Below are 25,054 nucleotides of genomic sequence, written 5' to 3' on the forward strand. Positions count from 1 at the left end.
AACTGGTAATGATTTTGGTTTATTTTTTGATCGGGAAAATACCAGTAGGTAGCTGTGGAAAAACCTCTGTAGAATCCAGCATTAAAGCTTAGCTTTTCTTTTTCAGAAAATGAAAAATATTTTATTTAAATATACCGGTAATACCATGTAAAAACTGCTTTCGTTTTTCGAGATCGTATATAAACTTCTGAACTTGAAACTAGTACCTTATTTTCATTTTAATAACTATCCAAGCACATCTGTATAGAGATGACATCCGTAAGTGAAATACAGACTGATGCAGATGAGGTCAATTCTCTCCTGTATGCTGCTAAAATGGGACATTGGAACGTAGTGTGGAAGATTCTAGGACACCCTTCCAAACCCCGCAAGCCATTTTTGTTAAATTGTATTCCCGAAAATAGGCGTTGGGGTGTTCTGCATCAAGCCATTTGGTGGAACAACTACTCTGCTGTTAATAAATTGTTACAATTCAACACATGTGATATTGGTATCAAAGCCAAGGAGGGTGTGTCTGAAATTGGTCCTACTGGTGGAAAAACAGCCGAGGAAATTGCTGAGGGATTTAAGCGGACTGAGATTGTTAAATTACTTCAGAATAATTCAAGTCGTCTCGGAGTGCAGAGTCCACAGACTTATCATTTACTTCCGTCGGGGAGGGAAGATTACGCTCTAAGTTTGCTGAAGGTAACGCTTGCAGCCTACAAGACTTCTTTCCAACCCGAAAACACTGAGAGCAAAACTTTTGACGAACTTCTGCGAGATGTATGGCAGAGCGTCAACTCGGTACCTGGGCGCTGGAAAGTCGCGCGAGACAAAGTTGCAGAGGCAGTGTTTGTTGTCTGCAATGAAACTTGCAGTAACATTAAAGCATGCACCAAGAAGCAGGACTTCTACGAGGCGATCATCAACGCGTACACCATCGAGGAGAATTACTTGTATGATCACCTCAATACGGCACTTAGGCGTCAGCGCCAGTCTGATTACAGACCAAGTGCAGACGATTTGGCCCTGGGACCTTATGTTCTGATGTACCAGCTGCTCCTCCTCTTCTGGAACAAACTCCACAAGGAGAGCTGCATCACCTTTCGTAGAATGCGCGTTTCAGCTGCTGACCTCGACAAATATCAAGTTGGCACGAAGTTTGCCTGGATGTCTTTCGTATCTTCCTCAGTCGAATTGGAGAAAGCCGTCATGTTTCCGACTTGCGGTCCCACTGGTGACAAAGTGATTGTGTTTACCATTGACAATTCGTCTCCAAGCCACTGGCAACCAAGGAACATTGAGAAGTACGCACAGTATATGGAAAAGGAAAGAGTTTATCCCGCCGGCGCCAAATTTCTCATCACAAAAAGAACCCAAAATCCTCAGCAAACGAACATTTCGTTAAAACTGATGAATGGATGATCTATGAAACTTCAATAATTAAAACATAGAATTTTGATATAGTGTATTTCTGCATTAATTTTGTCAAGCGTCCTTAGTGTATTTTTAGTCAATCTTATCTGAAGAGTAAATTTTCTCTATAAAACATGTAAAAAAGAAATAAATACATGTAAATATGTACTTGTGTATTTAAAGCTCTTTTGTGGCACCTGATTCCATCCCTGATGTTTTTAAGTATCCCTGTTTGATCTGTCCTACTTGTATTGTTTAATTGAACTTTTTACTTTGATTACTGTTCGTTATCTTTCACATTTTCATATGTAACGAGTTTTTTATCATTCAACGCGTAAGTGTGACTTATGAATTTCTATATGTAGCAAATTTATAATAGTTGATTGTCAGATTCCGGATTGTTATCATGGTTATAGCTACCTGTTATTAATTTTCTATTTAGCTGTTTAGTCTTAATATCTATTTGTAAGCTAGGACAGTTAATTATTGCTTTTTAATTATAGTGATAATTAGTTAATCACAGGTGGTCATTGTTTAATGTTATGTATTGCCTCCCCACTTAGAGGAGGTAGAGTTTTCACTCCCCACATTGTGGAGACTCGGTAGAGTATATAAGTGAGCGAATTTGGTCATTTGTACAGTTAAAGTAGTTGCAGTTGCAGTCGTATAGTGAATTGTTGTAATATCAGACAGAATGGATTTAGACAGGATAGCGGGAGTTTAGGATTTTATACATTTCATCTGGATTATTTTACTATTATTTCTAATGTGAAGTGTGGACTATATGTGTAAATATTGTGTGTAGATATGTAAATAAATTAGTGAACTTTTATACAGACTTCATAGTTATTCAGCATTATTCTGAGGAGGGGTGAGAATTTAAGTAAAACCCGCTCGGACAGTAAATGTTTATCAACTCAGCCGTTTAAGCTGACTCCCCCGCAGCTCGACCTGCGCTACATATATATAATAAAGACTATTTAAATTACCATACAGCTAGTTATAAATCCATATCTATTGATTACCTTAGATGGTGATATTTATATCCCATTGATAATTTTTAAACACCGAAAGAAGTTTCGCTTTGATTAATATACTAGGAACTTGTTTCGTTTCAAAAAAGAAAGAGATAAAAATCTTTATCTCAGTCAAATGTCTTAAGCATGCAAAACCTGACACAATGGACGCTGTGAGTAAAATAAATCAGGATGCAGAGGACCTAGAGAAGCTCATGGCTTCCGCCAAAATTAATGAATGGGGATCTGTGTGGAGGTTAATGGGAACCCCCTCCAAACCGAAGAAGTCGTACCTCATTAACTGCATTCCAGAGAACAGGCGCTGGGGAGTTCTACATCAGGCAGTATTCTGGAACAATCATGGTGTTGTGGCCAATCTGCTGCAGTTCAAAACGTGTGATAAGAACATTAAGGCTAAAGAAGGGACCTCAGAGATAGGTCCAGACGGGAAAATGTCTCCTCAGGAGGTCGCTGAAGCATTTGGACACAATGAACTCAAACCCATCCTTGATATGTATCCATACCAACTCCACGATCAACTTCCCATCACTTTCCTACCTCTGACAAACGATGCAGAAGATTTTGGGCTCGGACTTCTCCGCCTCACATTATCTTCGTACAAGACTGCTTTTCAACCTGAAGTTCACGAGGGTCATTCGTTCAACGGTCTTCTGAAATACGTTTTCGCCAAACTTGATTCCTCGGGTGACCACTGGAAACTGATACGTGATAAAGTCCATGAGTCCGTGTATGTTATTTGTGATCAGACATGTCGGAAGATTAGCAATTGTAAAACTAAAGAAGAGTTTTATGCAGCCATCATTAATACCTATACTCAAGAAGAGACCTATCTGTACGATCACCTCAATACAGCACTCAGGCGCCAGCGTCAGACAGACTACAAACCAACGGCAGATGATTTAGCGTTGGGACCCTACGTTCTCGTTTATCAGCTTCTACTCCTGTTTTGGAACAAGCTCCACAAAGAGCGAAGAGTCACCTACCGTAGAATGCAAGTTTCTGGTGAAGACCTCGAAAAATATCAAGTTGGGACTAAGTTTGCCTGGATGTCGTTCGTATCTTCCTCGGTGGAACTGGAGAAAGCCGTCATGTTTCCGACGTGTGGTCCTACAGGAAACAAAGTGATTGTATTTACCATTGACAATTCGTCTTCAAGTAATTGGCAACCAAGAAACATTGAGAAGTATGCTCGGTATATGGAGAGGGAGAGAGTTTATCCCGCCGGTGCCAAATTTCTGGTGACGAAACGCACAGAAGAATTACATGTAGAAGAAACCAAAATTTCTTTAAAGCTTCTCTGAAAAACATACTTTATTTCTTATATTCAAATGAATGACAAACCCAAAGAGCAGCTATTATAGAACTGGTATTTTGTTGTTGCTGGACTGGCTATTAACTGAAATTAATCTCATAGATAAGATCGATGCACAGTAAACAATGTAAAAAAAAAAGTTATTATCTTGCATTGTTTTTCTCTTAACTGCCAGGCCCAGAGCATATTAATATAAATGTGGTCGTGATTTTTTGATGACGTAGATGTTATTTAGAAACCCATGCATTTGTACGAAGTTCACTATTCAAATAAATCATTTCAACTAAATCTTTTCATTTTGTAGAATGTACATTTATATACCAGACAGCTCAAACACGAAAGTATTATTATTATTACACGAAAATACAAATTCTAATTTTTTATATATTTTTAATAATGAAACATTGTAAACACGTTCTAGGAAAACAATTTATGGCAATTTTTTCAAAATGTCTTGGAGTCTCACATGAGAATGGTTGTTATTTTGGCCTCATGCTTATGGCTTATATGGGAATGTCAGGAAAAGGTACTACTTTTCTGTAATTAGCTTTCACTGATTTTCCAGAAGCGCCTGTCTGACAATGATCGCCCCAGAGTTCCACTGTGAACATGCGCACTGCAATAAAATTAAAGAACCTGAAACATTTGGTGAAAATTGTTCATTTGTTTTATGTTGAAGATCAAGCCATGATAGCCGCGATCTGCAAATAGTTGGTTTAAAATTGACATGACAACTTCAAATCCATCGGGGAGAAAGCCGGCGCTTTGCCGTTTCTTTGTAAATAATGGGAACTGTGTTTATGGCGACGAATGCCAATTTCTCCACCAGAACCCAGGCGTAGGATTTCAAAAACCTTTTTCCAATGGACCGATGCATTCTTCAGAAAACCAGGGTGTGCCTTTTCACTTAATTTTTTTTTCTATTTCATTCCATGCGTTTTTTGCTCGTCATAAATCTCGAGGTTGGTAAGAGACCAGTCTAAATTTGCTTGTAAACAAATATTTCAAAACTAGGTCAAACAATGAATACCAATGTTTTAGGAGTTTCTTTTGATATGGCAGATGTTTAAACTAATATTTGGGTGTAATAGTTTAGCGCACATATTATGTAGGTTTATGCTTAAATGGTAAGTTTATGAATGTGGTAATAATGTATTCCTCTTCTGTGTGTGAACAAAGGTCCTGAATGTTTAAGACAAAAAAGTCACTTTGTATCATGAGTTGGTAGTATTTATTTACTCTCAGAATTATTCTGATCATGTTGACAGTTCTGTTGATTATAAATGCATAAGAAATCAGATACTTGATCAGAAAAAGTAAAAAAAAATATCTTTGAAAACAAAGTAACAAATATCTCCATACTTCTCAACAGTCCATTTAGCTGCTTGAATTTCTTAATTACATTTAGAGAATGAAAAATTTTAAAACATTTTCTTGATCAATATGTATTGCATAAGTAGGGATATACTGTACTCCTACAAGTAAGAGTCTCGGTTAATGTCCCTACATGCCTTATATATGCGGCGCCAAGTCGAAAGTATCTCGCCATGAACCTCTGGCATGCTGGAGTAAAATATACTGTAGTGAGATTTTGCAGTGGAAATTTAGTTCTAGTAAGTCTTTTATGTTTTTTCTTTTTTAGATAACACTTGTCTAACTACATTATTTTTATGTTAATTCTTCATTATGGTGTTTTTAAAGAAGGACAGTAAAATTAATACAAGGGGGAGGGGGTTAACATTTATTTTAAATAGAAAACTTGCAATGCTGCAGTTCATAGATGTCAGTGAAATAAATAAAAACAGGTTAAAGTAAGCCATTTTATCAAAAAATCAATTCCCCCTGACATTTGATGGCATAAATAAATGCAGTTATCATTTGATCATAAAACTTTGTTTTCCTATTTTACTTTTATTTTAAACATTAAATTCAGTGTCATGGTTGATAAGTTGTGTAAAATGAAAAGTAGAGTATTTTAGTCAGTAGTTGATCGATTAACTCAAAATTCTAGGGATTACTACTTGATAATATAAAATAACCAGTTCAATTAAGTTCTGTTTTCATAAAATTTTCTGTGTTTGTGGACATTTTATAGATTTTTCCTTGATGACTGTGAATTGAATTAAAAAGTTAAGCAGATTAACTAAAATAAATTTAAAAAACTTGATCATTTGTGAAATTTTTTTGAAAGGTGCCATGTGTTAAAAAGAGCACAAATTTATGGGCTTATGACTTGATCCTGAAAAAAAAGTTATTTTTCCACATTTTTTTCCTAAATTAATTTTTATTTTGAAAGTTTCCTTTTATTACACGATAAACAATTGTAAGCCTTTGTATTTCAATATGCACTAATATTTTTATGCCAAAATATGTACAAAATACAATGCTTCAAAAAATGATGATTATAAAATTTTGAGCTTGATGAAGGAATGTGCATTTAAAAAACGATTTTGGGATAATGATTGATAACTCATAATTTGTTAATTTGTTGATTTCATGGAGTAAATGGTAATTTTTAGTGTCAAATTTTGCACATGTAGATAAAACAGAAAGCATCATAGTATTAAACATTTTGGAAAAAAAAAAGATGGGGGTATGTACACTGACTATTTGATAGATTGAATTCTAAATGTGGAGCATGACAGGGTTTTATGAAAGGGTGCATGTATTTTACTTATTATTCCCAATGATTAAAATAAAAATTAAATCACTGTAAAATATATATATGTATATATACATATTAAGAAACTTACTTTATAGTTTAAGATCCAGTCAAAGACTGGCTTATCAGAGTCAGGTGATCTGATCTGAACTTTAACATCAACATCCAAAAGTAGGTCAGTTTAGATAGCACATCTGTATACAAACATAACAAGAATGGCTTTTGACTTAATGTTTTATATAAAGAGAATTGGATTAAATGGAGATGTAGCAGGTTTGTGTAATGGCACATCTCTAGGGCCAATCATAGATTTAATTTAGGGAGGGTTATTGCAATGTTTATTTCAGTATGTACATAGTTAGCATATATAAATATTAATTATATGAATTTTCAGGTATGCCAGATTCTTTAGGGAACAATGGGGATCAGTACTTCAATGCAACATTTGGAGGAGAAAATACTGTTCCTGATTTTAACCCTTTCTCTGTTGTAAGTTTTGCAAAAATAAAAAAATCTTAAGATTTCATAAAATGTCATATTATGTGAAGAAAATAATATCGCAGAAGCAACATTTTTCATGTTTTATTTATGAGGTTATATAAAATATGTAAAATTTTGAACAAAAATATAAACTATTTATAAGTCTTCACAAAATTTAAAGCAAAAGCTATTGTATTACCTGATATTTCTGCAAAAGAAAGATACATGTAAAATTTTCCAGAGACCCCCCTTGGGACGCCCTGGGAGGAGCATGCTGGGTCCCTCTGGCCATGGGCCAAACTTTGGTCCTGGTAATCCCCCTCGTATGGACTTGGCCTCTGGGGAGGGAAGACTAGACTGTCCCCCAGGGGGACAGATGAGGGTAGATAACTTCCGGTCAGACAGTGCTAGGATGGATCATGGATTGGCTTCAGATTTTGCAGCTTTAAACCTACAGATTCCAAGCAGTACTAAGGTATACCATTGTGTTTAATTTTTAGCTCACCTCGACGAAGTCGAGATGAGCTTATGCTATACCCCCGGCGTTGGCGTCGGCGTCGGCGTCGGCGTTAGCGTCGGCGTCCCAGGTTAAAGTTTTAGGAGCAAGTCAATTCCCAAGTAACTACAAGCCCTACCTGGACCAAACTTGCATGGATGATGCATCTAGGGATGGACACTACCACACTTGCTTCGGATGCTGGATCTGACCTAGATTTTCCAGATGAGTGACCAGGTTAAAGTTTTTGGAGCAGGTCCATTCCCAAGTAACTACAAGCCCTACCTGAACCAAACTTACATGGATGATGCATCTAGGGATGGACACAACCACACTTGCTTCAGATGCTGGATCTGACCTACATTTTCCAGATGAGTGACCATGTTAAAGTTTTTGGAGCAGGTCCATTCCCAAGTAACTATAAGCCCTGCCTGAACCAAACTTGCATGGATGATGCATCTAGAGATGGACACTACCACACTTGCTTCAGATGCTGGATCTGACCTAGATTTACCAGATGAGTGACCAGGTTAAAGTTTTTGGAGCAGGTCCATTCCCAAGGAACTATAAGCCTTTCCAGAACCAAACTTGCATGGATGATGCATCTAGGGATGGACACTACCACACTTGTTTCAGATGCTGGATCTGACCTAGATTTTCCAGTTGAGTGACCAGGTTAAAGTTTTTGGAGCAGGTCCATTCCCAAGTAACTATAAGCCCTACCTGAACCAAACTTACATGGATGATGCATCTAGGGATGGACACTACCACACTTGCTTCAGATGCTGGATCTGACCTAGATTTTCCGGATAAGTGACCATGTTAAAGTTTTTGGAGCAGGTCCATTCCCAAGTAACTATAAGCCTTACCTGAACCAAAGTTGCATGGATGATGCATCTAGGGATGGACACTACCACACTTGCTTCAGATGCTGGATCTGACCTAGATTTACCAGATGAGTGACCAGGTTAAAGTTTTTGGAGCAGGTCCATTCCCAAGGAACTATAAGCCTTTCCAGAACCAAACTTGCATGGATGATGCATCTAGGGATGGACACTACCACACTTGTTTCAGATGCTGGATCTGACCTAGATTTTCCAGTTGAGTGACCAGGTTAAAGTTTTTGGAGCAGGTCCATTCCCAAGTAACTATAAGCCCTACCTGAACCAAACTTACATGGATGATGCATCTAGGGATGGACACTACCACACTTGCTTCAGATGCTGGATCTGACCTAGATTTTCCAGATGAGTGACCAGGTTAAAGTTTTTGGAGCAGGTCCATTCCCAAGTAACTATAAGCTTTACCTGAACCAAACTTGCATGGATGATGCATCTAGGGATGGACACTACCACACTTGCTTCAGATGCTGGATCTGACCTAGATTTTCCAGTTGAGTGACCAGGTTAAAGTTTTTGGAGCAGGTCCATTCCCAAGTAACTATAAGCCCTACCTGAACCAAACTTGCATGGATGATGCATCTAGAGATGGACACTACCACACTTGCTTCAGATGCTGGATCTGACCTAGATTTTCCAGATGATAGACCAGGTTAAAGTTTTTGGAGCAAGTCCATTCCCAAGTAACTATAAGCCCTACCTGAACCAAAGTTGCATGGATGATGCATCTAGAGATGGACATTACCACACTTGCTTCGGATGCTGGATCTGACCTATATTTGGAGCAGGTCTATTCCCAAGTAACTATAAGCCCTACCTGGACCAAACTTACATGGATGATGCATCTAGGGATCGACACTACCACACTTGTTTCAGATGCTGGATCTGACCTATATTTGGAGCAGGTCTATTCCCAAGTAACTATAAGCCCTACCTGGACCAAACTTGCATGGATGATGCATCTAGGGATGGACACTACCACAATTGCTTCGGATGCTGAATCTGACCTAGATTTTCCAGATGAGTGAATTTTAGCCATATTTTAATCAAATTAGCATGGATGATGTATCTTAGGATGGACACTTTCAGACTTGTTTTGGATTCTGAATCTGACCTACATTTTCCAGATGGGTGACCAGAGTAATGTTTTTGGAGTAGCTATATAATACTATGGCATGTTATGATTAAACAGCTTGGATGGTACATCTAAGGATGAAAACTTCCAGACTTGCTTTGGATGTTGGAACTGTCCAAAATTTTCTTGATTAGTAAACAGGTTAGAAGTTTTTTGAGCAGGTCTATTTCCAAGTATCTATAAGTCCTTCTTAAACCAAACTTGTATGGATATTGATTTTGGGATGAACACTAACTAGAAAAAATATGATGTGAGATTTGCCTTACTTATAGATAGCCTTCGTCGAGGTGAGCTTCGTAATCTTTGATTACCTATGTTTGTGTATTTGAATATTGCTTCAGTTTTTACCTTCCTTATTCCCTCACTCATGGATTTTATTCCTTTAAAGTTTAAGGTAAGATTTAAAATAAATAGCTACATTAAATACTGTCTGATTAACATAAGGACAAGTATTATACACAAAAAGTGTATCAATATATCAATACTTAGACTTGCCTATCATGACATGTATTGATACATATCGCTTATTTTTAAGTTATCACATTTTCAGAAAGGGGTATGAGCCTTTGGAACTGGGAATTTTATGATTATTTATTACTAATTGAGAAATTATAACTCGGACATCATTAGAAAATTGTTGGTTGCCCTCTCCCGACCGACTGGCTAAAATTAAAATGACCCGACTCAAAACTTTTTTTAACCTCCAGAAAGCAAGTATTTTTTATGCATTCCAGAAAATAGATTTTGAAAATTCAGCATTGGTGTTGAAATTTTCTAGGGGAAAAACATTTCTCACCTACCTACCAACCCAATATTTTCATCCTGAGTCTGGAGAGGGCAAACAAACATTATTTTAAAGTTGGCCTCATGACAATATTCAAGAAGTAAACAATACAAATGAATATGTTTGATTTTTTATTTAAAAATATTGAGGACTGTCAATCAGAGAATATATCATTTAACAAACAGTCATCATCAGAATCATGCTCTGAAAATTTTAGTTTAATATTCCATTAATTTCATACCTGGACCATGCTTGTTTCACACAAGTTTGTTACAAATTTTGGTGCATATGAATAGTTACTACACAATTCATATTTGGGAAAGAGGAGCGTTTTTGTGATTTGGAATGGGGCCTAAATTTGGCCCTACATGGGGCAGCGAAAAACCCCTGTCACTGTACTATTGTTAGTAATAAATGTATTTATCAATCTACATATACTAAATCTATATTATACTAAATTCTTTTTCTCAAAAAACCTATTACATGTTATAAACACTTATATGTACGTGATGCGAATTCTAATTTTCAAACCTGTTTGGAAAAACTGGTATTCCTGATTCCTTTTCCTATAACCTACTTCAAGCAAAATGTATCACAATATACCAGTATATTGGTATATCCTTACACCCATAGATTTGACAATCAATGAATGATAGAATTGTTCTTTCTGTTTATTGGCCTGTGACTTGTTTTTACAGGGACCAAACCCAATTGCCAATGAGTTTATCCCAAAGTCGTCATCTTTAAGCCATAGTGCTAGCTCTCCTAACTTCTCCACTATCAATGGAAATGGATACGTCCCGCCCCATACTAATGGGCCACCACCACCACCACCCATGATGATGTCTGGAGGTCAGGAAAATCACAGCATGGCAGCTGGGGTACCACCCAACAATATGATGATGTCAAACACCCCACCCCCTCATTTAGTGCCTACAAGTAAGTTTCTGAAACCAAAGCTCTCATCTATCAGTCAGGGGTGAGACTGAAATCCGTCATTTTTAAAATGACGATTTTTAGTCATAAAATAAAATTTTTATTATGACTTAAACTCGTCATTTTTAAGAAAATGACGAAAAACAGTCATAAAAATTTAGAGTGTTCGTAGAATACCGAGTTACCTCTCTTTGAAAAATGTTAGATCCACCAACTGAAAAAAGGACAAAAAACATCGTAAACAAACTTCATTTCTCTAATACAGTTGACTACAATACTGGTTATGTTGACAGTACAAATTTCCCAAGCAAAAATAAGAATGGAAGAGTTATTTGTCAATTTATTTGCATTAAATAGGAAAGAAGACGAAAATGACGATATTCCATCTTTTTTCAAAATGGAGGGTCTTGGCGCACTGAAATATCTCACTTGTTTTACGGGGCACACTTCTTTTTTATGGCTTTAACTTTTTGTCGAGACTTTTCTCTACAAGTACGTATTCTTCCAGACGGTGTACTATATGTTTTTACAGGGCTAAAAGCCATGTAAAAATGGCGAATTAGTTCTAAAAAAATTCGACATTTTACCGCTAAATAATAACTTTCACCTTACATGTTGATGTTCTAACGCACGTGGTCGGCAGTAATTAGTGACCCGGATGAAATGAAACTTGCATAAACACTCTTCTTTCAGCGGTGAATTCAAATTTCGCTTTTATGTAACCAGGATAGAAGAATTAAGTTGAAAAAGAAAATATGACGATAGTAAGTCATATTGACAAAAATGACGAAAATACGTAGTTAGTTAATATGACGATTATCCATCATTTTTCAGAAATGACGGATTTCAGTCTCACCCCTGACTGTCTAGTATCTATAAACCCACCCCTCATTTAGTGCCTACAAATAAGTGTCTGAAACCAAAGCTCTCAGCTAGTTTCTCTAAAACCCACCCCTCCTTTAGTGCCTGCAGAGAGTAAGTGTCAAAACTAATCCCCTGTAGTTACTGCATACAAGTATTGAAGTGTGAGGTGTTTTTGTCTATTTATTTTATGACAGTATGTAGAGAACAATCTCATTTCATCAGTATATGAGAGATACATGTAGTTACCAATGAAGCACGGAAGTACACCAAGAATGTATCACTTATTACGATAACGTCCGAGAGAGTTTTGGTGACGTAATAATCTCTCTCGGGTGTTATCATAAAAGGTAATATATTCTCTATGCACTTCCGTTGCGTTTACCTAAGGATTTTTCAACGCACTGACTGCAATGCTGTTTAAGGAGAAATTGTGGAATTCTTACGAGACGCAGAGTCAATCCGATAGCATGAACTAAGACAGAAATATATGTAGAGACAGTGTGAACCGACATTTTAGGTTAAAATAAAATAAATACATGTTTTTAAACCCAGAAAGACCAGTGGGGGTACAACGTAAACAAATCGGAGTGGCATACCTTTCTCTCTTATAATGTATATAGTGGAGTATTTTTGTGTGGAACGATTATTTTGGGTTTTTCACGATTTTTTCCTATGGTACACATGATGAATAAGTGTAAAAAATATAATTTGTGAAAAAAATGTCCAACATGCCCAGGGGTTGAATATCGGGGGGGGTCCTGTCCACAAGTACCTGTGCAATGTAATAAGATAATTAAGTTGCTGGTTACTCCTATGTTGTTCTTTCAGTGTATTTTGATTGACATTAACCGTTGACTTGTAATGCAGCAAGTACTTAAAGATACAGTTGAACTTCGGTATCTCGAACACTGATATCTCAAATACCATGGATTTGTCGAAGTGATTTGGAAGTCCCAACGACTTATTCTTTACGTATTTTACCTTCAATATCTTGAATCATCAGATATTTCGAAGTTTTTCCTCGGTCCCATGGAGTTCGAGAGGTTTGACTGTATCTATGTGTGTGTATATATATATATATATATATATATATATATATATATATATATATATATATATATATATATATATATATATATATGATTAATGTTGGTCTTTTTCAGGTGGGGTGAGTCTGCCCACCACCAGTCCAAGCCATAGCCCTCACCTGTCTCCTTCCAACTCCCCCCTTATGATGCGACGGACTGCCTCCCCTATAGCACCCCTCAAGCAAACCAACACACCCAAAAAATCAAACAGTGCCACCATACAGGTAACTACATAAAGAATAAAGAATGGGGAGGGGGGTGATACCCAACACACCCAAAAAACCAAACAGTGCCACCATACAGGTAACAACATAAAAATTCGGGGGGTGGGGGGGGTGTCCCTAATATATCCCAAAAATCAAAAAGTGCAACTGTACAGGTAACTACAGATTGGGGGTTGGGGGGGGGGGGGGGGGTTATTACCCAGCACGCTCTAAAAGTCAAAAAGTATCACCATACAAGTAACTACACAAAGATGGAGGGGGGGGGGGGGGGGAATCAACACACCAAACAAAATCAAACAGTTCCAGCATACATTTAAATAAACGAAGACTTGGGGGGGGGGGGGGGGGGGAGAGGTATTTCCCAGATTTATCTCACACTGAGAGTATTTGAATGTTAGAAGAACAGTTTATCAAAAGCAATGATTTCAAATGTATACTAGGAAAGAATACACTCGTTAGCATAAGCTTTCATCCTAATTCCACAGATTGTGAATACTGCTTTCATAGCACAGAGATGTGCATATCAGCATAATTCATAATATGGAATTCTTTGAATTAGTATATATACATATACTTGTAAATGTAAACATCCCGAAGTATATCATTTAATCTTTCTGAAACAGTTCATATTTCTTATGTTTTATTGAATTTTTCATCTTAATTTTTTAGGAGAACGTAGGTGGCACTACATATTTTTATTCCCCTGAGGACTTTAACCCCCAGCAGGAGGCCAATGTAAGTATTACACTGTGGTGGGCCCAGACAGAAGTGCCAAAGATTCTTAGGTCTCAGGCAATTCAAGATATTGTTTGGAGGCCTGTTGATTTTTCTCTTTAATTCAAATGTATTAAGCTGTAAGCATAAAAAAATATAGTTTGAATAATGTTCATTTTCTTGACATAAATGTGATCGAAAGATATGGTTGTCTTAAATACATGTATCTTAGTTTTTTGCAACAATTTCCTGATTTTCTTCTTTTGATATGAAAGATTTACACAGCATCACAGTTAATATGTCATGTTGGTTTATATTCTCTGAGAATTACTTATGATTTTATGAATTTTATTTTCTATGGAGCTCTTGTAAGTGTAATGTCAATCCTGACAAAAAAGGTAGAGAAATGATAACAAATTAAGATGATAAATATGTGATGTTTTTTTAGCAACTGCCGAATTTCTCCATGTTTCCGAGTCTCCCACCACACATAGCCCACTTAACAGTCAAAAAGAACATGCCACAGTTCCACATGCCAGACGAACTCAAAATGGTGGGTAATATTAAGTTATTGTATAGCAGTACTTATCTGTGATTCCATTCACACACTTGTACAAATGTTATATAGTTAGAAAATTCAAGTACAGTAATACACACTTATAGCGAACACACTTATAATGAATTTACGCTTATAGCGACGTAATTTTCATTCCCCTCGGTTTCGAATAGTATTAGAAACTTAGAGGAAATAATGAATAATGTTTATAAAAGAAAAATTGTCCATCCCTGGACTTTGCTATAAACTTGTATACACATTTTGTAAATTAAATTTTCCGTTTTAATCTTAAGCAGTAACTAGGGAAAAAAAAATTGATTTGAGCATATCATATTAAGTTAGTTATTTCAACATCTTTCTGTACACATTCCAAATGATGCTGTTTAGAGTTCTGTCCCTTGGAACATATAGGTTTACCGATATATTTAACAAATGTAAATGTGCTTTAACAGGATATCCTGAATAGACATGCTTTAACGATGGCACAATTGGACACAACCAAAGTTACAGGTAATGGGCCAAATAAAAATGTTTATTTTTTATTTACAATTGAGCTTCGGCATCTCGAACACCGGTCTCATCAAGTTTAAGAGATTGAGGTTTGATTGTGTATACTAGAGGTGAAGTGATATGCCATCTTCATGATGCGATACATATCTTATTTAAAGTTGTTATGTCTTGTTTCACTGCAGTGAAAGCAGTGACTTAATTTATGGAAAAATTGACTAGCAGAAAATGACTAGGATGAATTTACTGATCTTGATTATTTGACAAAAATACCTTGGTGAAACTGTTTCACTCCTAGAAATACTGTTCTTGAATGTTAATTAGTCCTTGATTTTGCTCTTTTTAGAAACTTTGGAATATAAGGATTTTTTTTTTTTTTGAAAAACTTTTCAGAAGTAATTCCTGATGCCTTGTAAAGTGATAAAAAAAAATGCTTTTATGATTTCAGATATTCCCTCAGAAGTGGACAACTACTATAACCTTTTCCCCTTAGAACCCCCACTTGCCAACCCAATGCAGAAATCCAACACCTTCGGCTACCCCACCACATGTTATAAAGCGGTCAATCTCAAAGACGGGCTGACTTACTGTTTGCGCCGAGTTCATGGTAAGGGTCACAACTATGTGTAAATATATTGCTAATAAAAGCACATTATACTCGCAACATTATTTAGATGCAAGGAAATTTTTTGTATTAAAAAATTGCAAGATTTGTTCCTTTAATTAGGAAAAATATTCAACTATGCTGATGATTTAAGAATTTACCTTTTTCATTTTAATCTCTGAATTATATAAGCTAATATTTTGCACAAAACAAAAAAAAAACAAAACAAAAACAATTAGACATTTTACAGTGAGCTGGACAAAATCCAAAGTGAAGTTCTAGCTTTTTAGATTAACCTTTTGATACTGATGACAAAGGAGAAACACATAAGAACTAATTCATGTTAAATGATATTTAAGAACTTCAAATTTAATTGTGCCAATAATTTACAAAAATGAAAATTGTTTTCTTTTGCAGGCTTCAGGTTGTCAAACACCAAATGTATGAGCATTATTGACATGTGGAAAAAGATGTACCACCCAAACATTGTACAGCTGCGAGAGGTGTTCACTACTAAAGCTTTTGGGGATAATTGTAAGTGTACTGCAATCACCCTATCCTTTCTCTCTAAATGGCAGATTTAATTTCTAAAGGGAGATAATCTTATGTATTGTTTTCTTATTCATACATGTTTTAATTATTGGGGATATTGCAAGTAAAATTAGAAAAAAATTATTGATACTCAGATAAAGAAATTTCAGCTTGTGTCAGTTTCTTATCCTTGTGATTTTGATGATTTCAGCCATTGTGTTTGTGTATGACTTTTTCCCTGGAGCGGAGACTCTGACGTTGAAGCATTTCAGTGGACCTGGTGGAATGAATGGATACAACAGTTCATTTAACATGGAGGGTGGGGGGTCATCCAGGTCATACAACTCCGGCAACAAAGGTAGACAACTCAGAACATCTGGGATTGATTATTTTACCTGAAATACTGGGAAGTAGTACTGCTTGTCTTTTAGATGTGTAAATTTGTGATACATTAGTCTAAGAATTTATGTAAACATTTGCATTATCGTATTGATTTGATGTATTTTATATGTATTTCTAAAGGACTAAACGGACCGAGGCAGCACGCAGGGTTACTTCCAGAGAGCATGATCTGGGCTTATGTCGTCCAGCTGAGCTCGGCTCTGAGGGCCATACATGCTGCTGGCCTGGCATTTAGAACCATGGACCCCAGCAAGATTCTCATCTACAGCAAATCGAGGTACGCATTAACATTGAAGATACAAGGTAAATGTCTATAACAATAATGTAAATCAAGGTATGCATTAACATGGAAGATACAAGGTAAATGTCTATAACAATAATGTAAATCAAGGTACGCAGTAACATGGAAGATACACAATAAATGTCTATAACAATAATGTAAATCAAGGTATGCTCTAACATGGAAGATACAAGGTAAATGTCTATAACAATAATGTAAATCAAGGTTCGCATTAACATGGAAGATACACAATAAATGTCTATAACAATAATGTAAATCAAGGTATGCTCTAACATGGAAGATACAAGGTAAATGTCTATAACAATAATGTAAATCAAGGTACGCATTAACATGGAAGGTACATGGTAAATGTCTATAACAATAATGTAAATCAAGGTATGCATTAACACAGAAGATACAAGGTAAATGTCTATAACAATAATGTAAATCAAGGCACGCATTAACATGGAAGATTCAAGGTAAATGTCTACAACAATAATGTAAATCAAGTTCTTTCATGACAAACTTAGTTCAAGTAATTCTATAGGTATTAAGATCTTGAAAGATTTATTTTTAGAGTATTTTGTTATTTTTGAACTTTCAAAAACAATGTTGGTGTAATTGTAAGTGTTTGATATTGTGTTCTAGGATACGGTTAAATTGTGTTGGTATTTTGGACGTGTTGACGTTTGACAGTCAGGGAAACCCTTTAGTAGCCATACAGCACTATCAGGTATAAAATAAAGTCAGTTGATAAAATCTATAATAATAAACCTGGGTTTACATAAATGTAAAATGCATGCCTTTAGTGCTAATTCTTTTGCTTTTCAAATACAGTAAAACTTGTCTAATCCGACGACCAGTGGTTCCAAAGTTTTTGGCTGGATTAGACAATATCCGGATTGGAGAAAATTAAACCGTTATAGCAAGTTAAAAATTACATAGATATAAACAAAGAGTGGTAAATAAATACTTGATCAAATGTGTCATTTTTTACGTTTCACTTGAAAAATCGTCTATTTCGTTTGTTTTGAACTCTGTTCTTCAGAATTTTCATTTCTGTTCAAGTTTTTTATTCAGTAATGAAATATAATATTTCTTGGTCATTTATTAAATTTGAAAATCATTAAATGTTTTAAACACACTCCAAAACCTCATCGTAGCTGTAAATATTATTTTGATAGGGACAGATTCCTAATTAATTTCTTTCTTTTAAAATTAATATGTTTGAATATTTAGACAGTGTATTTGTTAATTTCAAATGTTATAATGAATATTTGACCAAAATCTTCTGTCGTTATGGTCGTTGTAAACTACCGATACATAGGGAAGTAATTCGAGTTGCACGTTGTGCATGCAAAACGAAAGTAGAAAGGAGGTCATGAATAAGTCTCTAAGTTTTTCTACAGAAATGCTACACACAACCGTCACTATCACTCGTTCTTTTGCAAGTTTCCTCGCCTTACTTGAGCGATTAATGATTTTTTTATCACATTTGTTAAAATCTAAACTGTCGATGCAGGATAGATCATTAACGGGACAATTACCCCACGCGGCACTTCTCTAATGACCAGCGGGCACAGGTAAAAATAAGTAGCTGGATTAGAGGAGATAATTTGTACTTATTATGAGCAGTTAGTTCTTTAAATAGCGGCCGGTTTACAGAATAGACAAGATCCGGATTGAACAACATTTATTAAACATAAATTATAAAGAAAATTCAAGGGACTAGAATATCACACCGGACGGAACAACATGCCGGAATGCACAACATCCGGATTCAACAAGTTTCACTGTACCTTAATTATACATGTTCAATGTAGATAGGTCGAATAATTGTATATACCTGTATTACAGCAAGAAGATCTGATGTACCTGGGTAAAGTTGTGCTGGCTTTGGCCTGTAACACTGTTATGGCTATAAAGAGAGACAACTTCCAGAACTCAATGGAGCTAATCGCCAGGAATTACTCAGCTGACCTGAAAAATTTCTTCCTGTAAGTCAACACTTTTTTGTCAGAATACAGAACAAAACACCAAGTCTGTGCAAGGTAAAACAGTAATAATGAAATAAAAATGCTTTCTTTTCCTTGCAACTGTGAAGTAACATTAAAGTTAGAAAATAATTGAAAGCCATTTTTTTTTTTATCAGGTTTTCGAAGCTGCATATGCATATTCACAAAAAATAAAAATCAATTTCTGTGATACTTTTATTGTAGCTTTTGTGATACCCTCAAATTTTGCAGTGGTGAAATTATAGTTTAGACCTTATTTAACATCAATGTAACGTTAGAAATATAGAATCTCTAAGATTGTATGTTCAATTTACATGTGTTCCATGTAATTGATTTGTATGTTATGGTAATGTTGTCATTAATTTGGTAGACTTTGCATTGTTTCTCACAATTGGTCAATTGTAGGTACCTATTGACCAATCAGAGTCGACCTCGCAGTATTAATGACATCATGCCCATGATTGGGGCTCGATTCTACACCCAGCTTGACTCGGCTCAGTTGAGAAGTGATGTCATCGAGAATGAATTAACCAAGGTAAACTGGCAGATAGAATGTTCTTCCTGATTCCATCTACAGTCTTTAAAATAAATTGTAGAATTTCTTACTTTAAATGTTTTAATGAAGCCATTGTTGAAATGTCTGAACATTGTCTTTTGAATATTTGACAATTGTTAACATGTTATACAGGAAGTTGAAAATGGACGCTTATTCCGTCTTCTGGCCAAGTTGGGAACTATTAACGAAAGACCAGAGTAAGTAACATTTGGGAATTGATCTGACTAAAATAAATAACTGAGATGAAAACCTTGATAGAGTGTGCACAGATGAAATTTTAGTAATATTTCAAAATTGTTTTCCTTAAAAATTGCAAACTGTTGTATACTTTATCAAAAGAATTGTTTGAGTGGCTCGTTTGTTGCAATGGAGTGTAATGGTGATGCTTGCTGAAAAAACTTCACAAGGAATCAGTTATATTAAGAAATCAGTTTGCATGGTTTGGGGGGGGGGGGGGGGGATTTTTTCACAGCAACCTATTTTGTGTAAGACAGCAATGCAAACCTTATACTCAATGGTATGTGAATATGACACTTTCAGATATAACCTGGACATGCAGTGGTCAGAGACTGGGGACAGATACATGCTGAAGTTGTTCAGGGATTACCTTTTCCACCAAGTGGATGAGACAGGTGCCCCCTGGATTGACATGGCCCACATTGTCCAGTGTCTGAATAAGGTAAGAACACAAGTGGATGAGACAGGTGCCCCCTGGATTGACATGGCCCACATTGTTCAGTGTCTGAATAAGGTAAGAGCACAGGTGGATGAGACAGGTGCCCCCTGGATTGACATGGCCCACATTGTTCAGTGTCTGAATAAGGTAAGAACACAGTTGATAAGACAGGTGCCCCCTGGATTGATATGGCCCACATTGTCCAGTGTCTGAATAAGGTAAGAACAAGAACACGGGTGTTACAATGATGGAATATGGCCCATATAGACGAGTGTCAAAATAGCATAGGAAAACAATGGGTCATAAAGTCTTTTTCTTTCTTTCAAGAAATACAGCCCTCATTTTCCCATGTCTCATTAAAATAAAGAATGGGACATATACTTCTGTTTTGTAAGAAGGGAGAATGTAAATGCATTAACTGTAGAATTCACACAAATGTAGCTCACCACAGTAAGACTAAGATAGCTCATGCTACAGCAAGTGTGTAAATGTCTCAGGATAAATTTATCTGATTAATACAACTTCATAAAATTATTAGAGTTCATTACACCACAAAATGATCATTTTTTAATGGCATTTCAGTTGGACTCGGGCTCCCCAGAGAGGATTTGTCTGACGTCAAGAGATGAACAGAGTGTGTTAGTGGTGACTTATGCTGAACTCAAGCAGAACTTTGAGCGTGCATTCAGTGAACTACTCACAACAACAAGCCAGAGCCATACCACGTTCACGTAGCCACTGGGAAATTTAGATCTGTATCAAAATTGTTTTCTTTCTCATGACCCTGAAGATCTTACAAAACTTTTCCTCTTTGCAAAAAAAGTGCTGGTCAGTATTTGAACCAAAGGACACATGACTTGATATTAATCTGATCAAAATTTTTATATTTGTGTTTAAAGTTGCAATATTGACTGCTCAGATCTCGCTTACAATGGCAGAATGTTATGTTTGGAGGCTGATTTATGGAGTAATGTGCTCTAATTCAAGTGCTTGTCAGACCCTAGGCAGCAATCTCCACTGAAGTATTCCTCTAGGAATCAGTGGTGGAAATGAATGGATTCAGAGCAAATGTTAATTTATTTTTTAATTGCTTAAACATAATGAATAGCATGTCAATTATGCCCCCCTTGGGAGGCAGACATTCTGGAGAGAAATTTATTATTTTGTGTATTTACTTGTATTTAATGCATTTTTATTGTTGATAGATATTACTGTTGATTTAATTGTGATGAGTTTTGGGCATTGTGGAAACACACGTATAAATGGCAGCAGTATGGCCTGGGAAGTGGACATTTTATGGAGAGGGTGTATCTTGGTTCCATTTTTCAGAAGAACACCACATGTAGATGTGTGGTATGCGGCTAGCAGTTTTGATGTGTTTCTGTCTAAATGATGCACTGCTCCTGTAGTCTTACAATGGCTCTGACAGACAGTCTTAATTTGTATTATTTCCAAAGGGACGAAACTCCTACAGACTACGTTGGCCTTATTAGGTTGACAATGTTGGTGTGTGTGTCGGATTATCTGCTCACATAAACGACAGCTTTACCTACATATCCTGCCCATGTTAACATGTGAACTGATTCAAATTCTTAGTTTTTGCATTTGTGCAATATTTGTATTTAATGCAAATTTTCGCATGTCGCATTGTATGTCAAAGGGCGCCTTGTGTTCAAATGTGTTAAATGTTAAAATTTCAGGCAATGAAATGGAGAATTTTATTTAAATCATGAATTTTAAATTGACTTTAATATTAAGATTACTATGGATAAAACAAAAGTGTGAGAAAAAGAGAAATTTAGATTTTTTTTAAGGGTCATTATGTTTCTCATTAAGCCCAAATGTTGTGATAACATTTTTAATGGTATTATTATATTTTAAATTGTGCTACTTAGGTTCAAATGAATGCCTTGGTTTACATTTAGACTTTATTAAAGCCTAGAAGATTCACACAATGTACGCAGTTAAAACATTAGTGTGATGTTAAACCAGGGTGATAAATGGAAGCATTGTGAAAATCTCACATGTTTATCAATCACTTAAATCACTGTTTTACTGTGAAGGGGTGTTATTTATTATGAAAGTGTTTCAATGTTGCCAGCCATATGATCTCTGTTTGAAATGAAGATTCTTTTCATGTCCGCAATGAGAAAATGACATTGGTCAATAGAAAAATCTGGAGGCAAATTGGTAAGGTTGGTTTTGATAAATGTTGGACATGCAAAAGTTCTCGGATTTCCCATTGTATGTTTGTCTATCAGCAACATTGAAATACTGATTAATTTTAACAAAACTTGGCAGCATGTTTTTTTTTTCTGTTGTTGACCTGTACAGAATCTGAAGACAAGTGTACAGGTGAAATATTTTTATGATGACAAAATGTTAAAAAATATCAAATAAAAAATAATAAAATATTGAAGAAATTATTCAAATGTTTTCTTTTTCTCAATTCAGTATTACTAGGAACTCGATATAAACTCAGGATGGTTATTGAAACAAGTTCTATAAATTCACCGAGGCAATGTAAAAAAGGGGGTCATCTAGTCTATGTTTATACAAGTCATATATATCCTGTTCAGAATCAAAAAGAAGAATACATGGGAACAGAAATACATGCAAAGTCTTTCCTAGTGGCAACTGCAAATTATTAGATGTTCCTAATAGTATAACTACAGGTGATATATATATATATATTTTTAAAAAATCCTTTTTTTCCAACTAAATTCACTTGGATGCTGAAATAACTTTAGTGTGTTAATCTGAACAAAAACTCAAGTGTAATTTTATGAATAAAATCCCAATCCATTCAAAATGAAGAGCCCAGAGTTGAGGCATTTACCGTATAAAATGATATTATAATATCATGAATAAAATATAAAGTGCTTAGTACATTAAATTATTTAAATATAGAAGACTGGGTATGACAACTCGGATTAAACCATGTGTATAACATCTATCATGGTTATGCGCCATCTTATCTAAGTGAAAATTTTACTTGAAGATAAGCTGTGTCTTCACGCAACACCAGAGCATCCTCTAATGAAGATTTTTAGGTCTACTGAGTCACTCAGGTGACCTATTGCTATCCGTTCTCGTCCGTCGGCGTGCGTTAACATTTGAACATTTTTAGCTTCTTCTCTGAAACCGTTTAACCAATTTCGACCAAATTTGGCATATAGCATCTATGGGTGAAGGGGAACAAAAATTGTGAATTTCATGGTCCCTGCCCCCCCTGGGGCCTGAGGGGTGGGGCTAAAACCACCAAAAATAATGCAATCTTTAAAAATCTTCTTCTTTACTCCTGGACATCAAGCAGTCAAACTGTTGGCATCATTGTAATAAGCATTGAGCCCTCTACCAAAATTATGAAATTCATGGCCCCAGGGTCAGGGATTCTGGCCCCAGGGTGGGGCTATATAGATCATATAGTGAAAGTGCATTATTTCTTTGAAAATCTTCTTCTCTGCTCCTGGGTATTAAATAAGGTAATTAAGTACATAGTTATGAAGAGCAAGAGTGCCTCTTCCAAAATTATGAAATTCATGGCCCCAGGGTCAGGGGTTCTGGTGTTAGGGCGGGGCTTTATAGATTATATAGTGAAAATGCATTTATTCTTTGAAAATCTTCTTCTCTGCTCCTGGGTATTAAATAAAGTAACTAAGTACATAGTTATGATGAGCAAGAGTGCCTCTTTCAAAATTGTGAAATTCATGGCCCCAGGGTCAGGGGTTCTGGCCCCAGGGTGGGGCTATATAGATCATATAGTGAAAGTGCATTATTTCTTTGAAAATCTTCTTCTCTGCTTCTGGGTATTAAATAAGGTAACTAAGTACATAGTTATGATGAGCAAGAGTGCCTCTTCCAAAATTGTGAAATTCATGGCCCTGGGGTTAGGGGTTCTGGTGTAAGGGCGGGGCTCTATTGATTATATAGTGAAAATGCATTAATTCTTTGAAAATCTTCTTCTCTGCTCCTGGGTATTAAATAAAGTAACTAAGTACATAGTTATGATGAGCAAGAGTGCCTCTTTCAAAATTGTGAATTTCATGGCCCCAGGGTCAGGGGTTCTGGTGTTAGGGCGGGGCTCTATCAACTATATAGTGAAAATGCATTAATTCTTTGAAAATCTTCTCCTCTGCTCCTGGGCATTAAGGTGATAAACTAAGTACATAGTTATGATGAGGAGGTGGGCCCCTTCCAGAATTGTGAAAGCCATGGCCCCTGGGTCAGGGGTTCTGGTGTTAGGGCGGGGCTCTATTGATTATATAGTGAAAATGCATTAATTCTTTGAAAATCTTCTTCTCTGCTCCTGGGTATTATTTAAACAAACTAAGTGCATGGTTATGATGCATAATGATGCCTTTTCAAAAATTGTGAATTTCATGGCCCCAGGGTCAGGGGTTCTGGTGTTAGGGTGAGGCTCTATTGATTATATAGTGAAAATGCATTGATTCTTTGAAAATCTTCTTCTCTGCTACTGGAGATTATTTAAACAAACTAAGTGCATGATTATGATAGGCAAGGATGCCTCTTCCAAAATTTTTAAATACATGGCCTCAGTTTTTGGGGTTCTTGAGGAGGGGGGGGGGAGGGGGGGGCTCTATTAATTATATAGTGAAAATGCATTAATTTTTATTAATTAATCATTAACTAATCCTGTATGCTCCTTAGTGTTGAGCTGATAAATAAATTGCTTAGCTATGATGAAGATGGGAGCTTTGAACAGAATTTTTAAATCTTGTGGTCCTAGGGTCAGGGGTTCTGGCATAACGAGGAAGGGGGGGGGGGGGCTTTTGATAATATAGTGGAAAAGTGTTAATTCTTTGAAGTCCATAGTTATGATGATGAGGGTAACTCTTCCAAATTTGTAAATTTCTTGACCTTTGGTCTTGGGTTCT

At 36.0% G+C, this 25,054-nt stretch overlaps 1 protein-coding gene across 2 annotated transcripts; it reads left to right on the forward strand.

The window, feature by feature from the left end:
* The first annotated feature begins 4,337 nt into the window (after positions 1 to 4,337).
* Positions 4,338 to 22,582, forward strand: LOC133174289 (PAN2-PAN3 deadenylation complex subunit pan3-like). 2 transcript variants are annotated; one of them, XM_061309375.1, is made up of 18 exons: positions 4,338 to 4,640; positions 6,804 to 6,898; positions 7,131 to 7,364; positions 10,902 to 11,142; positions 13,167 to 13,315; positions 13,985 to 14,050; positions 14,478 to 14,582; positions 15,038 to 15,095; positions 15,541 to 15,699; positions 16,114 to 16,230; positions 16,439 to 16,585; positions 16,750 to 16,906; positions 17,558 to 17,642; positions 18,767 to 18,906; positions 19,330 to 19,459; positions 19,613 to 19,677; positions 20,021 to 20,159; positions 20,739 to 22,582. In XM_061309375.1, exons 1-18 carry the CDS (start codon positions 4,475 to 4,477, stop codon positions 20,889 to 20,891), a joined length of 2,406 nt encoding a protein of 801 aa, XP_061165359.1. In that variant the 5' UTR covers positions 4,338 to 4,474; the 3' UTR covers positions 20,892 to 22,582. The 2 variants fall into 2 exon arrangements, with proteins under 2 accessions (XP_061165359.1, XP_061165360.1); XM_061309376.1 differs by having other exon boundaries at positions 6,804 to 6,895.
* The last annotated feature ends 2,472 nt before the right edge of the window (positions 22,583 to 25,054 follow it).

Source organism: Saccostrea echinata, unplaced genomic scaffold (genome assembly GCF_033153115.1).
Source record: "Saccostrea echinata isolate AGI-Se365-2 ecotype Australia unplaced genomic scaffold, CSIRO_AGI_Sech_v1 ptg000057l, whole genome shotgun sequence".
NCBI lineage: Eukaryota > Metazoa > Mollusca > Bivalvia > Ostreida > Ostreidae > Saccostrea > Saccostrea echinata.